At 43.1% G+C, this 16,291-nt stretch overlaps 1 protein-coding gene across 3 annotated transcripts in view; it reads left to right on the top strand.

Annotated features, from left to right (window-relative positions):
- Window positions 1–14,860, top strand: part of ZDHHC8 (zDHHC palmitoyltransferase 8) — a 67,639-nt gene extending 52,779 nt beyond the window's left edge. For 2 of the 3 annotated variants that reach the window (XM_015877580.3, XM_085555530.1), the window contains 9 exons: window positions 207–379; window positions 1,029–1,131; window positions 3,346–3,437; window positions 4,681–4,725; window positions 5,049–5,181; window positions 5,687–5,804; window positions 6,474–6,583; window positions 7,675–8,711; window positions 9,217–14,860. In XM_015877580.3, coding sequence (XP_015733066.2) covers window positions 207–379; window positions 1,029–1,131; window positions 3,346–3,437; window positions 4,681–4,725; window positions 5,049–5,181; window positions 5,687–5,804; window positions 6,474–6,583; window positions 7,675–8,711; window positions 9,217–9,388 — 1,983 coding nt within the window. In that variant the 3' untranslated portion in view covers window positions 9,389–14,860. The remainder of the gene's footprint in view (window positions 1–206; window positions 380–1,028; window positions 1,132–3,345; window positions 3,438–4,680; window positions 4,726–5,048; window positions 5,182–5,686; window positions 5,805–6,473; window positions 6,584–7,674; window positions 8,712–9,216) is intronic. The other variant, XM_015877584.3, reaches the window with a different exon arrangement.
- Window positions 14,861–16,291: the final 1,431 nt, after the last annotated feature.

The raw sequence follows: 16,291 nt of genomic DNA on the forward strand, positions 1-16,291 counted from the left end.
ATGAACTCTCAAGTACCTCTCCATTCATGTATAAGGAAAGCATTTGGTGCTAAGAAGAGCCTTATAAAGAGAGCATACCTGGTTTGTAAAGCTTCAGAACTAGCTCAATGTGATTTTACATGAAGGCAGTTCAGATTTACCTCTAAGAAAAGCTATTTCCTTTCATTGTTTGGATGTTGTTCCCTGTCTCTCCCTTTCTTTACAAGGATTTTGACCATCACTGCCCATGGGTCAACAATTGCATAGGACGGAGGAACTATCGCTATTTTTTTCTCTTCTTGCTGTCCTTAAGTACGCACATGGTTGGAGTATTCACCTTTGGCCTGATTTTCGTGTTGAACCACATGGAAAAGCTGGGAGCAGCTCATACCACCATTACGTATCCTTCTTCTTGGTCTACGGAGACACAAGGTGGCCTAGAGGAAAATATGAAAGAGTGGATACGAAGGTTTGTCTTCCCAGAACTGGTGCAGGTTTACTCCTCTCCTGATTCCTGTTGCCCCTTCCCTGTAAATGCTTAGGACAATTCTTACTCTCTATTCATCTGATCTGTGGTTACCCCCAGCACCGTGACTGATCTTTTGTCTATCTCAGTCATTGCTAAGGCACACAGCAGGAGGATGCAGTGCCTCCCTGAATTTTGCTTCCAATTGGGTGTGACTCTACACTGCATCTTCATTGCATTTAAACACACGATACAGTAGTGTTTGCCCTGGAGGTATTTCATCTTCATGGCAGTGTAATACACCAACCCCTGGCTCTGAGGATTGCTACTCCCTTTGGTCGTGTAGCACAGAACGGACTTTACAAGATGTTTGAAGCCAGGATCAGTGAGTTCACTTTAGTTTTGAACAATCTCAATGATAAAGACTGTTGGTAGGAATAGATGGACTTAAGGTGAAATTTGATCAGCCTAATTGAAGATGACGAACGTGCTCCCTATTTCCAAGATTGTTTTCTCCTTTTCCTCTCCTTCATACTTTCATTTTCCCTTCACTCACTCCAGTTTCTTTAACTCCTGGGTACAGAATGGCTGTCATGTGTGTGGCTGGGTTATTCTTTATTCCAGTCATTGGTCTCACTGGTTTCCATATTGTTCTAGTGGCACGAGGACGCACAACCAACGAGCAGGTAAGCAGCAGTTTTTTCTCTGTGTTTGTAGCTAAGATTGTGATTTGGAAAGAAAAACCTATAAATAAATAAAAACCTAACACTCTTTGTGGGGATTTTGCGAGGATCTAGAAACTCATTTTTTATTTTCATTTTTTTTCTTGAATGCACTACAAGCTCCCCCTTCTCCTAACCACAAAGGCTTATTTACCATTTAAAACATACTCATGTCCTTGAAATCGGTTTTATGTAGTGAGTACTGTCAACTCCAGAAACTTCGAACTTTATGAGTCAGGCTGAACAAATCATGAGACTGAACAAAAGAAAGAAAGGAAAAGATTTAATCAAGTCTTTTCCCTATCTGCTGATATTTTGAACTCCCCCAGCCAACCCACGTGCTCTTAATAAGGTCTGAGCTGGCTCTTTGTCTCTCTGTCTTTGTCTCCCTTGTTCTCATGTGTATGTGCGTGCACACACAGGCTATTGGACCTCACTTGTTTTGCTTCTCCAAACCAAGTGCTGACACAGCATCTTATGCCAAAAAACCTGTAAAACTTTTGTTCCTTTGCAGTTACTCACATGTATAATGTTCAGACCCTGTGTGGGTCTGCATATATATGTGCACACATTGATAGCATGCAACAGGTGATAGAGCTTTAGTCATGGGATCCATAGCGTGCCTCTGCCACTTACTTACTCTCTGTAAGGAGTAGCTCAGCTCAGGCAGGCAGCGTGCCAGTAAGGCCAGTAAGCTGTCTGAGGCTTTGTACACTGGGTTGAGATTGTTTCCTATCCTGCAAGAGACAATAAAACCATGCATAAAATCCATGAATAGTGTGAGAATTAAACATAGGCAAAGAATCTGAAGTCATCCTGAATTGTTGCCTAACATGGCCTTTGAACAAAGCAGGCTTACTGCAGCTGAAAATCCTTAAATGCTTTGCTGTGCCTCTCTTGGAGTCAGCTGGTCTTAATTCTAAAATTGATTTTGGCCAAGTATGAAGTTTGATAGTGCTAACAATAGTAACGTGAAACCCAAAGCATTTTAGTCTCTTACCCCACATCATGTTCTCTCTGAGGCTTGTTTCTGTGCAGGGGTCAAAACTGTCCGTGAAAATTTGAAGCTGAGGAAGAAGGAAAAAAGAATTAAATTAGAAAACAAACAGAAAATTATTCTATGTTTAGTTACATTGGCGTTTGGGCAGGTTGAGAATTTTGCATTTAGTTTAATTGAAATAACTATTGGAAAAGGCATCCCAGGTTGGTTTGGTTTCTTGAGCTACCAAACCACTTGAGATGTTTTCATAGAAGTCCTTTCTGAAAATCAGATGTAACACTGTCTTAATTTCTGTGCATGTATGTAGTGCATCTGGCAGCTGGTTGGCTTAAGCTCAGGATTGAATGCTGATGTGCCAGATGTGCAGGTCCATGCTTTAGTCGTCAGGTTACTCTTCCAACGCTCAGAACTTCCAGCATGTCTCTCTTGGCCTTTTAAAGAGTTTTATGTAATATCAAGTAGGCCAGCATAATATATTGCAAAATCATTTAATCATTGTTATTTTATGTGCAAGTAATTAAAGTATTTCTGGTACTCTTTAAACTTGGTGCTAGATCAGGACTGTGAGTTGATTTAAATGCATTACTTGCAAAAAGCAACATAATGCTTTTATTGGCAACCACTGTTAATCTCTCTGGCTTTATTGGTATTTATCCCCATATGGTTACTTTCAAGTATCTGCCTGCTAAGTACAAACCCTTTATAATGTTTATGAAGCCTTGACTACATCCTGCCAGTCTAATAAGACATGACTTTTATTAAAGTAGCTAATTTCCAAGTAAGCACAGTAATCACTGGGGAGTTCCTGGCACCTTCCCCCATGAGGCAGTGGTTCAGTGGAGGTTACCAGGGAAGGAAAGAGACCAATGCAGGATGTTTGGCTGACAGCAGGCACAACTCATGCAGGAACAGTATGGAGAGATGAACACGGCAGCTTTGACATGCACTCATATTGAACTCATGGTGCTTGTGGGAAAGGCTCTTTCAGTGGTGTGCATGGTAGCTGGTGGAGGGGTGTGTCAGAGCAGGGGGGGAAAGTGGGGCGTTCAAAGAACAGCAGTCTCCTGTTTGGGCAAGACAGTATTGTTAGAACAAGGATACGTGTCCTTGCCTTTCTGAGGGTCGGGCCATGACTTTATGAAATCAGAAGTTGAGCACTGACCTGAATATGTTTGCAGGTGACAGGTAAATTTCGAGGGGGAGTGAACCCTTTTACTCGAGGATGCTGCGGAAATGTGGAACACGTGCTCTGCAGTCCTTTGGCTCCCAGGTAAGAAAAAGAGAGTAAGGGAAGTGGAGGAGTTGCTGGGAAAGAGATAGCTGTGGTAGCAGCTTCACTGTTGCACTGTTGCATAGCTGTAACCTGCCCAAGCAGTTGCTTTCTTCTTATAATTCGTAATCCTTCTGCCAGAAATAGGTATTTGGAATTAGCAAGACAGCTTGTATCAAGAGCTGATAGCCTTATCTCACCAACTGGTTCATCTAGTGACTTTCAGTAACAACTTTCAGTATGTTACCATACTTGCAGCATGACTTTTTGCACTGTACAGTCAATGTCCAAGTATAGGTGAGGAATTCCTACTGAGTTCCTACTGGACTCAAAGAAGGAATCTAAAATCAGCATTTCCCCTTGAGACTTGAATCTAATTTAAGGCAGCTGTGGTTTTCAATCTCACTGTCACTTTCATTATCATAAAACAGATTTTCAACCAGGTCTACATTGTAAAACCAAGGATTTTATTTATGGCTTTCTATTTTTGCAGAAATTGATTTATCCCTTCACATTTTGAAGTTGGGATTTTAATGCAGTAGATCAGATGGAGTATAAATATCTCAGATGCTGAGCTGTCTAGCCTGTATACGCACTAATAATATCACTACCAGAAGATTTATTTGGGCCTTTACAGGATGCTGAGCAATCCCAGACCTCAGTACTGTTATCTGTTTTTATTTTATTTTTTTTAATTTGCTGTACAACAAATAAGTGCTGTAAGTCCATTACCTTTATTCAGATGGAGACATTGGAATAGCCAAAACTTAAAAAGCAGGTCAAGATATTTTAAGTGAGCTGGACTTGAGAAGCTGGGAGATACTCTGCGTAAGAGAGATGTATGAGCAATGTCACCATGGCTGTTCTTGGACTTTTAGCAAGTCGTGTTTTTGTGTTTTGTGACTGTTCAAACTGTCCTGTGTACTGAAGGACACTGAGCCATCACTGCTGAAATGTCCTGTTCACTAGATGAAACAGAAAGCTTGTGTACTGTGCTACTGATGTGGTGTGCAGCCATTGCCAAATTGCACTTACAGAGTCATGGTCCACTGGAAAGTAATTAAGTATCTAAAATCATCCATTTCCCTTTAGATTTGTTGCTTGCTACAGGCCTGTTTCTTTTACTTCCATTCATGTTAACACTCCAAACACACTACAGAAGCAAGTCACCGTGTGGTATGCTATAATTGACAGCACATCTTCTCCACATTAATTTCCCACTCGCTGGGTCTTATTCCCCCAGTCTCCTCCACCTTCCACTGCAGGGAAGCTGTTTCATGATAACTAGGTAAGATCCAGCAACTTGCTTCCTTTGCTGTAGGCCTTTCCTACTCTCTTCTTGTGATTTGTGCTCTTGTCCATCAGTGCTTCCAAAATTACCTTTTATTTTTTTAAATACATCCTCTCCTTTTGCTCACTAAAAACCCCAATGATCCTTTTATTGCTTTTTAATTTTTACTCAGGCTGACTTCCACTGAAATGAATAGAGCTTACTTATGTAGATTCCATCACATCCTTAAATCAAGCCTCAAGTAGGAAGATTGTCTTGTCTCTATGAGTAATTTTTAGGTTATAGTTTATTCTAATGATATCTGTTGAACGATTAACCAGGTACGTAGTTGAGCCCAAGAAGAAGCTGGCTGTGAGTGTGAAGCCTCCTTTCCTCAGACCTGATTTATCTGAACGACAGATCACAGTGAAGATCAGCGACAATGGGATCCAAGCCAACCTCAACCGGAGCAAGGTGAGGCTGTCGTTGGTGCTGCTTCTGAAGAGCACGTGCTGAGCATTATGGAACTAAAGCCTGGAAATAACTGTCCTGGAAGATCTCCTTGAGAGGACACATTTCTCAGAGAAACTGGTGGAGGTTGAGTCCTTGCCTTGTACTTTATCTTCTGATAGTGACCCAGGTTCAGCAGCAGCTTTCAATCTATTATCAGACCTCCAGGCATCTTTTGGGAGAGGTTATTCTTTGCAGTACTTCATTATTTGTGTTTGAATTAGTTTTAACTAACTCACATTGTGGGAACCCTTGAACCACCAGATTGGCTGTTGTACTTTGAGGAACTCTAAGAGCTTCCAGATGACAGGAAGGTTTCTGGCCCAGTGAAAGGACCACAGAAGTTGTTTCAGAACTTGTTGAGTTCTCAATTTGAGTTCTTCACTCTCCTCTTTCTTACTTTTTTTTTCTTGTGGGGCTTTTTATTGTTTTTGTTGTGGGCAGTAATTGATTCTTTGGTCATTTGCAGTCCAAAATCAGCCTGGAAGGTCTGGAGGATAAAGGAATGGATATGCAACCACCGCTCCCACCCAAAGGAGATCAGAGCAAATACTCCGAGTTAAAAGGGCAGCTGGGGACCAGTGAAGGTATAGTTGCACAATCAGCATTTTATTTTTAATAATATGAAAATATGTTACCCTCTGTTACAGGGGTAGCACTAAGGGGATCTGGGTGAAAGGTTCTGTTTTTAGAAGAGCTGTGAGCGGGAGGAATAAACAGCAGGAGGGGAGAAGAAAACTTGAAGTGCCTCGTTCAATCTGGGTATTTCAGTTTTTAAACTCTTTTAAACCGCCTCTTAAATTTTTTATCTGTTTAACAATGAAAAATGTCATTTTGAAGTAAGGAACGAGAAATATTAGCATAAAATGCAAGAAACAAATATTTCATTTATGAACAAATTAAAGCTTTGAGGCTGTTTAAGAAATCTCCTTTCTTCAGACAAAACCATTTGCTGAATTGGTCCCAAATAACCAGTCATTTGAAATACAGCAAAAATACCATGCACCAAAATATGTCACACCGCTTTCTTTAACGCACCTTTCCTTCTCTGTAGATGATTGCTCTGGACACAGGCACAGTTATTTCCACATGGGGCCCTGTTGATTTTTGTGGAATTCATCACAAAAAAAGCACGAGCTCCATTTTTTACAGAGTGGAGCCCAGCTTGCAGAGAAGCACAGATAGCAAGAGCTGAGGAATGACGGAGTGCTGTCCACACATTCCAATATAATGTCTGTGCTTTTTTTCTTATCCAGAAAGTGGCCTTTCACCCAAATTGATCAGCCCTCCTACACCTGCCATGTACAAGTACCGGCCGGCTTTCAGCAACAATCCCAAAGTCCACTACCATGCTGCTGCTGAGCAGGTGAGTGAGCTGCAGTAGCCTGAGGCAATCTGTTCCTAATTAGTGCCAGACAACTTGAGGTTGAGGAAAAATTCATTACAGGGGTCTTGTGAATCTCACAGTGTGAAAACAAATAACATTTGGCATCATCATGCGACGGTGTGGATTTTCACTGCTCTTCCTATGAAAACGTGTCTGCTTTTGCAACATTCCTTTGCTGAGCTTGATGCATCTGCCCTGCTGACAAGCATGCACTGCTGCTTTGACAGTGTTTTGACCCTATCCTGAGGTGCTGAGAGGTGTCCCCTCCTGCTGGCTCCTCCTGATACCACTCTGATAATCACTCTTTGCTGAGCTGCTGTAGCCAATTTGTTATGCTTCATGAAAACCCTTTCCTTAAAGAAGCAGCAGAAATTATTTTCTTAGCACAAAACGGTCTTTTAAGTAAACAGAAGCGTAGGCAATCTTTCATAGAATATAAACAGAGGGAAGCCCTATATGTTTTCAGTGCAGATAAATAAATACTGGCCTGTGTTTCCTTCTCTGAAGTAAATTATTTTGTTGTCTCAATGGCAGGAGGGAGGAGCCTCTCTGCTCTAATTAATCTTAGATGCTTGATTTTGAAGACCTGCGACCTGGTATTCAGGACTGTTGAATATTTATATCTCTTGAGTAGAGTGAATAAGAGTGTGCTGGTCCCCAGTGTGCTGAAATGAAGCCTGAAGGATGTCTGACTCAGCACTCAGAACCAGACATCACTCAACTCAAGAGCTGTTTGTATAAAAGTTGAAGTGCTTTTCCAAGGGCATTATTACCAGATTGCAATCTCATTTACCTTGACAGAGTTTCAGTTTAGAAGTTATCTCATTGTGTCCATACATTGATGTACTTATTAGTTAATATTATTTAGCAGTTGCAGTGACTGACTCCTTGATTAAGAGATGCTGTCCGTGTGCTGAGGAGTTAAGAGTTTTCTCATGATGAGCCTTTGTCATAGACTGTAAGTCTGAGAGAAGGTGTCCAACTTTTTTTCCTCCTGTGCAGTCCCATGGAGAGCAAATCTGTACATGTCTATTACAGGCTTTTGTTTCTCATATTCACCTCTGTTTTAGATCACCCTGCAGGAGGGACACAGCCAGGGGGCTCTGATAGAAGAGGATGGCAGGAGCCTTGATTACCAATCCGAACCCAGCCTGGACATCCCCAGCTACCGGAAGAGCTCCCTTCACAAGACCTACCAGTCTTCCCCACTCCAGATAGATTCCTTTGCCATCAATTCACGATCACTGAGCCTGAAATCTGCTGGCAGGAGGGGGACAGACAAAGTGCCCCTTCATCCAATAAAGTCTGAAGGGGCGGCTTCCACTCCTTACAAAAGCATCTTTTCTCCCAATTCCCTGTCGAACAGAAATGGGAGTCTTTCATATGACAGTTTGCTAAACCCCATGTCGCCCTCGGGGAGGAAATGTGTCACCCATTCTGCAGTCAGCTCTGTCGGGTACCACTCACCATATTTATCAGCCAAAATGTGCCATCTACGGGGGAGTGAGCTGCAACGCCAACCACCTCAGAGCTTCAGCCCAGTGCTGGGGGGCCCAGCTGCACATCAGCGAGACCCCTCTCCAGTCCGCTATGACAACCTTTCCAAAACCATTATGGCATCCATTCAGGAAAGGAAAGAGATGGAAGAGAGAGAGAAGCTCCTCCACTCGCACCCTGATTCTGTGTTTGCAGACTCAGGTGTCTATGACACCCCTAGCTCTTACAGCCTTCAGCAAGTCAGCACACTCTCTGAAGACCCACGCAGCATGGCGATGAGATATGGATCTAGAGACAATCTGATGGCTGCTACCAGTTTTAGCACAAGGAACCCTATACTGCAGTCTTCAGTGTCTTCACTCTCAAGTGCAATGACAAGAGCACCAAGGACTTCCACAACCTCTCTGCAAGCTGATTTAGCCAATAACAATGTCCAGACGCATCAAGCACTACAAGGCAGGGTGAGCAATGGCTCCTACAAATCACCAGGCCACCAAGTCCCATTGTCCCCCACAGGAATGCCTAGGTCACCCTCCTACGGAGGTCCAAAGGCTGTCTCATTTGTAAACACTGTGGAAATTACAGAGGTGCAATCAGTGGGAGCACAAAGGTATGTACTGCTTATGGTGCTGCTTAGAAATGAGATGCTCTTTGTGAGATGCCTCCCTGGAGGCACAGCCCTGGTTACGTGTTCATTGTAGGCCAACAAGGATGGCATATCTGTGGGTGCTTTTCTGTTCTGTGACAGTGCAGAGCAGAAATGACAAAATACTTTCACATTTGCTGTAACTTGAACTGCAGGTGGTCAGTGAAGCTGTAAAACTCATTGTGATTTAATATCTTAGGTGGACTCGATAATTATTTGCGAGACACAGGGCAAATTATCCCTCCTGTTACGCATGAAAGGATGAAGCTGTTGTAGTGCACAGCCTAAAGGGAGGCTGGAGCCCACCTTTGTCTGTGCTCAGAGGCACTAATAGGATCACAGCACACACAAGTCCTGGAATCTGTGCTTGGCATAGAGAGCTGTGTATTCAGCTGTGCTGCATGTCCTGTAGTGCAGAAGCGGTGACTTTGCTCGCTAACATTATGTCTTGGTATTTCTTTTGGTGCAGGGATGACATACAGATGAAGACACCGCACAGTAAAATAAATGGACAGCCTAAAGGAATATCTAGGCTGGGCTCAACGTCAAGTTCCCAAGGAACACCAGTCAGCCCTGCTAGACACTCAAATGTTAAGAAGGTGTCTGGAGTTGGTGGAACAACCTATGAAATTTCAGTGTAAAATAAAATTAGATGAAGACAAAGAGCCATCCACTCAGCCAGCCATGAAGCTAGGAGCACTGTGAAGACTCAGTTAACAACAAAGAAGGAGCAGCAGCAGCCGGCCACTCTCCTTTTCTTGTTTTGGATTCATTCTGTTTTCATCTCTATCTGTTGGCCAAATAAACAGCTGCAGCCTTATTCTCAACGGAATAAAATTGTACAGTCCATCAGATTCGTCTTAACCGACAGACAAGAACTGGCTGCCATCGTCCACCACCACCACAGAGCCCATCTTTTTTTATGCAAGAAAGTGCTAAAGCCATTGTGTGTCTGTCTGTCCAACATTGTGTACCAGTAGTGCAGTGAAAAAATGGTCAGTCCGGGATCGTTCCATTTTCCTGTGCCCCTTCCCAGTTCTTCTGGCCAGCCACGTGTCCAGCAGGAGTCAGAGGTTCAGCTGCTGCTTTTCTGCTGGCGAGGAAGGCGTGCTCCTGTGCCGGGCAGTCTGCAGGTGTGAGAGCTGCCCTGCGTCTCCCAGGCATTGCAGGTCAGGTTCTCCCAGGCAGGAGCGGGGCAGGGCACCCTGCACCACAAACGCTGTGTCATCTTCAAAGGCTCCCTGCTCCTTCGTCCCAGCTGGGTGCAGGAAAAAGGGCAGCAGCAGCTTCTCCCAGTCTGCTGTTTGCCTGCCCATGTGTGAAAACATGTGTGCACCAGCGTGTCTGTCTGCTGGGAAAGGACCACACCACCAGTGAGGATCTTCCACTCTTAGCCCTCATCCCTGTTTTTTAAAGGGTTCTCTGACTCAGAAATAAAACCGTGTGGACACAAAAGGAAGTGTTCAGGTGGGGACACATTCTAAACAGTCGTCAGCTGCTTTCCCTGCGCCCTCCCTCTTGCCTGTTGGATCCAGGCAGTAAGGTGCTTACTGCTGTGCCTGGTGCCCTGTGCGGTCCTGCAGCAGGGTTAGCATGAGCTGTTGAATTCACAGTGTGTGTAACTGAGCCAAGCGTAAGTCTATAGGATATAAATGTGGTGTCTGCCTAATGACGAGCACATTCCCTCCGGTCTTCAGTACTGTTAGACAAAGGATTGTTCTGTTTGGTTTTTGAGTTTTATTTCCCTTGGGAAACAACTTTTTTAAACAATACCAATCGAATGATGGAACGTTCTGAGGTTTCCTTTCCCATCTCCAGAAAACTCCATTTGCTTTGTTGGATTTAAAGACAACTTTGCTGTTTGAAAGCAAACAGAAAACGCAAGAAAGGGTTGTGATATATTTGGTCTCAGAAATCAGAACTTCTGCTGACTCCAATTTTGGGACAAATCTTTATTTCCTTTTTTTTTTTGTTCTCTGTTCCTGATCTCCTTTTCCTTCCCACTTGCTATCAAAAGTACGGAGGTCCGGACCAATGCTACGCAGCCAGAGTGTGTGTTCTGTTAAGAATATCCTGAGTGACTGTTGCCAAAGTTGGTAAAAATCATTATTTATCACTGAGCCAGTCAGAATCTGAAACCTCAACTTTTCACCTCATTGTCCTTGTTAATAGTTCTGACCAGAGAGCTAAATTCCCTGTTTTTCGGGATATTGGTTTCAAGGGGCTGAATCCTTTCCAGTCTTTGACTATAATGGAGAACTCTCCAGCTAATTGGTAGCAATTCAGGATGTGTCAATAGCATTTTACTTGTGTTCATCTATGTCGAGATTAATTATTCCAGAAGGCAAATAGGGACCTCAGCTTTGCCTGGCTAGAATTGATCTTTTGATTTGATAAATGTTGACGTGTACTGCAATACATGGTTACTGTGTGTCCCTTTTGTATCGCATGATTTTTGGAGAGGAAGACTGAAGTGAAGGTAATTACGTGTAAAGCTCTGTGTTGTCCGAAGGGAGAAATGCAGAGCGCAGAGCAGCTGAAATAGGCTGAAGTTATGAGAGTGAACTAGAAATCAGTGTGCATTTTATGGCCGCAGTGATATCTTTAACGCCTACTGTGAGGGCATTGCAGAGCAGAGAAGCAATCGTCCTTCTGTGCAGATTTGTTTGTTGGCATGTGGAATGTTGCCTTGAGTTGGAGGCAGCACAGTGCCAGGAGGATGCTGGCAGACGGGATCAGGTACAGAGGGAGCAATATGTGGTAAAAGACTGGACGAGCTGGCTGATAGCAAGATTCAAGTCATGAATACTTGATACACAGACATGACTTCAAGTCATGATTGATGAATTTCTCAGTAAGGCTGAAGGCGGTGATGTGTGTGTGTAAAGCACTCATGTCCAGGGTTCTTTTTGAGAGAAGGAGCAGGGGAGGACAGGATGAGCACACTGTGAGTAGTGAGTAGTTTTGGCCACAGTTGAGATGCATTGGATGTGGTAACTGGTTTACAATGGTACCAAAGTCTTTTTTTTTTTTTTTCCTTTTGAGGTTTGCATTTAATTCAGTGCTCACAGCCTGGAGTAAATCATTCAGATCTTGTGGCAGAATAAGCTGAGCAGGACTGTAAACAGGAGATTGCATGCAGCAGATCCAGCCTCGTTCCCAGCCAAGACACTGAACCTACAGCCATTCTCTTAAATGTAAGCACCTGTGCCCATAGCTCCTATTGGAACCTACTTACTGTGTCTGATCTAGGGGCAGAATCCCCCCCTTGCTAAAACATTGTTCTTCAAACAGTTCACAGATTAACAGCCAAGTTCTTCTGCCCAAATCCTCAGTATTTACAGGCACTGCAGCCAAATCTCCAGGTGGTGTAGACTGGTGTGGCTCCACTGAAGCAAAGTGATGCTGATTTTCAGTAGGTGGGATCAGCTATGAAAATCCAGCACAAGTTAACATGTATTATAAAGTAGCTTCTTGATTTTGTCATGTTTATTTCATGTTCAGAAGTCTTAAAGCTTTTCAGCGTGTTTTTATTTTTAGCTGTGGATTGTATTACTTTTAAAAAACAAACAGCAATAGGTTTTGTTTAGTTTTGTGCATCAGTGTTCATGGCATATTGCATTTCATTAGCTGTCCATACACTCCCATTTAGCCTCCAGGTTTCCATTGTAGTGCAATCTGCCTTGAAAAGTTGGATCTCTGTATCGTTAATTGTACAATATATTGAGCATTATGAAATTAAATGTACTTTACTACGTGGGTGGGAGAGAGAGGAAATATTTTTACTTGAAGCCTTAATATTTTTTTTTAATGCTTTGTTTGTTGACCTCATAGGAAAGTCTGAATAGCAAAGACTTTGAAACTTTGGGCCAAATACTGCACTGATATGCAACCAGCATTTGGTCCCCATGTCCAAACTGGACGCAGACATAACCTGAAGGTAACAGGGGAGAAAGCCTCAGGGAGGCATCTTTTCCTGGAGGTCATTAGGACAGTCTGAGCGCTGTGTCTGTAAGGAAGCACACTAAACAAGTCCTCCAGTCTTGAATTGTAAAGAAAGGTGATAGCAGGAGCTGCCCAAATATCTTAGAATTGCATTTTCTTTTTGAAATCAAAGCAGATGTGGTCGCAGTTTGGTTAAAGCTCTGAGGGTTGCACAGAGCTGCATTGGTAGCCATGTGCAGCAAATGAACTGCGCTGTGTTGCTGTTCTGAAATTGCTAACGAGGCACAACGTCACATCAGCTTGGCCGGAGATGGTCTCCCTGTGGGCATTACTGTGGTGCTCCTTGGGGGATGCCTGCTCTACAGGCCTAACGTGGAAATCACAACGTGGTTTTCTTAGGACTATATCTGTGGTTCAGACTAGACATATATATGTGTGTGTGTGTGCATGTGTATATATACATATATATATATACACATATATGTGTATATACACAATGTTTATTTTTATGTGGGGAAGATGAGGTTAAGATTGCTGTCTCCGACAGTCTGGAAAGTTAATGCTGAACCGTTTCTATGGTCTGTATTTCACCTGTTCTGCCACCTTGAGTTGTTGGAATGTATCCGTGCAGGCTTTGTGGAGCTCTGTCTGTAACCCTTTTTTGTGGCTCTCGTAATACATATATATATTTTTAAACCTTTGAGTCACTTCAGTATTTTGCAGTGTCCGTTGTCCCTGGTTTGTTATGCCTGACGTGGCCTCGTGTGCTGAGTCGGTTCGTGGGGTGCTGCCCCTTTTCATTTCTGCTTCTGCAAAACATGAACTGAAACAGCTGAACTGGGCAGGTCAGCTCCAGTGCAGAACCCGCAGGTGTCCAAATATTAAACCAAGTGATTGCAGGTGCTCATCTCCAAGGTGCTTTGAGTAGAAAATAAGAACCTTCTAAAAAGTGCCTCCTAGTTGTGACCAATGGATCGTGCTATTGGGGCCACAGTGGGTAGTACAGGGACGACACAAAATGGAGCTTTTCCAAGCATCTGTTGTTAAAGTTGTGGGACTGAATAGGAATCCTGTGGTCCAGCACAATTGGGAATTGTTGCTACAGAGTAGTGTGGAGAAAATAAGTTCTATCCAGGATACGTGGATTTATACATCCCAAAGATTACAACGTCTCATCCATCTGTCTTCATCTGTTTCTGTTCTTTGGAAATACATCCATTTGATGCGTAAGATTGGCCTATAATTCACACAATTGCCAAACTCTCCTAACAGCAGCTGCTTCAGGATTTCTGATGCTGTAATTTGCATATGCAGACTAATTATATTGAGCAAGAGGCCATTCAGACGTGTTCATTATGAACATCAATCGTATCTGTGCGCTGTAGAGGCAGAGGTTACCTTCTTATGTGTCCAGAAACTTAATCAATCAGCAGGCTCCATTGATGTTAACCAGGTCAAACAGATTTATGTAAGGTCATGAACTGTTTTAGCACATTTTATTTAAAGACATGTTGGCTTACAGAGGTCTTGCCTTTCCTCTCTCTAAGTAATGGATAAATTATCCACGTTTATATTCAATTCTCCCATCATTGCTATTTCTTTATTATTTTTTTTTATTCTGCAGGATGAGTTTCAGTTCACATTTTGGAACATAATAAGGAGAGACAAAGGAAACTATTTATACAGGTGAATCTGTCTTTTAAGAGAGAAGCAGTTATATAATAAATGGATTAGAGTTACTGTCAAAATAGATTTTGTTCATCTTGTCACAATAACTTGAATTTTAAAGTAAGGCTTATTTCTTAGCTGGTATCTGTATAACCCTGAAGCATTTGAAAGATCCCTTGGTTAAACATTTCAAATTATACGAAGAAATATGATCTACTTCTGCAAATTAAAGGGTCTCAGAGAAGTGATGGTACATTTTACAGTGCCTTATATATATGTGTATATATATATATGTATATATATATAATGCCTATGTGTATATAATGTATACATAACTGTACATATATTCAAGTAAAACTAGTTCTAGGTGTCCCTATCTGGTGTATTTTAAATGGAACTGATCTGTGTTGATAGAAAAAGAAATGGTTGTATCAGCAGCTAAATACAAAACCAAAAATACTTATTAAAACATTAGCAAATAAAACAGACTGAAAACAGTGTTTCTGCCAGTGGTTATGTTCCATGCTGTGGAAGGCTGGTAGGCATGTCCACTGATTTAAGGCATATTTGGAGAAGAGAAAGCACTGGTGGGAGCTTGGAGACAGTGGAGCACATTGGAGGGCTTTCCTTCCACCCCAGCACTGTGCCCCTGTTGTAATATCAGCACTCATTGTGTTATGAATTTATCCTCCGTGTGATGAATTCTGCTTTTTCTCCTGAAGCCGCACAGTTCAGCTGTTGGACATGGAGGCCTTGCTGCTCTGACCTGCTGCCTCTAACCCGTATTCACCGTGTGCCTGTCCATGGGAAGTTGTGAGAGCGTGAGGGAGCCCTGGGAGCACCCCGTGAAAGAGCTGAAGGGGGGGTGGGCTGCTGAGAGCTCTGATGGGCTGCCAGGAATTGCCTGAAACGAGTGGCCTTGGGAAACCCAGCTCTGACAGCAGAAATCCTTCAGCCTCACTGGCATCGATCCACCAGTTCTTTCTGATGGGCAGAATGGTTCCTTCCTGCCAAGTGTTTTTTTCTCCCAACAGGCGTGCGGTGTTCCTGATACAGGATAGATACAGAACAGCAACTTGTGCAAAGCTTCAGACTGTGGATCTTAACTAGGGAGAGAGAGAAGTGCCTTCTGAGGCAGAGCTGCATCTCATGATTGTAAGGAGGATTCTTTACGTCTTGCTTTTTCCATACAAATTATGTAATGAAGTGCTGTGCTGTTTGCCCCTTAGACACGCATTTTTTCGTACAGTAATGTGACTATTTATATGGGAAGGGAGCATAAAGTAGTGACATGTCCTACCCTTGCAGTATTAGATCATAACATGCTGGCCTGAGTAGGACAGCATCTGAATAGTGTGGGCAATGCTGAGCTTTACCAGCATTTCCTAAACACAATCCAGTTTTTTGGCCAACTCTGTTTTTAAAGCCGCCTCTCTCCCTGCTGACAGAACCTCGATGTCTTCATGTAAGTGCTTTTGAGTGGCAGCCAGCAAAGGGATGTGGGTGTACTAGTGGAGCACCAAAGCGATGCTCTCCTGCTTTCTGCCTTGTCCTTTCCCACCATGTGCAGGTAAGTGTCTCCTGGGCAGTGGTTTCCTCCTGCGTCCCCTGTGTGAATGGGTCTGAGCTGGAAGGACCCTGTGATGCCGTTTCATTGAGATGTGTAAAACCAAAGAATTAAGTACTTCTAAGCAGGTGTTGGTTATGACTGGCTTTTCGGATGCACTGTGACAACATGCAAAGTGCTGTGTTGTTGGCCACAGTCTCACAGGGTTGTAGCTTTGTGCTGTTGTCTTGCTGGCACTTTCCCAGTCAAAATATGATAGAAATGTCTGCCTTGATCATCCCCTTGACCTCTTGCATATTTCCTTATAATCCAAACCCTCTTCATAACCCCCCCATAGCACTGTGTTCACCCCCAAGGGATCAGG

Source organism: Coturnix japonica, chromosome 9 (assembly GCF_054131305.1).
Source record: "Coturnix japonica strain WE chromosome 9, WE-NBRP24, whole genome shotgun sequence".
NCBI classification, from domain to species: Eukaryota; Metazoa; Chordata; class Aves; order Galliformes; family Phasianidae; genus Coturnix; species Coturnix japonica.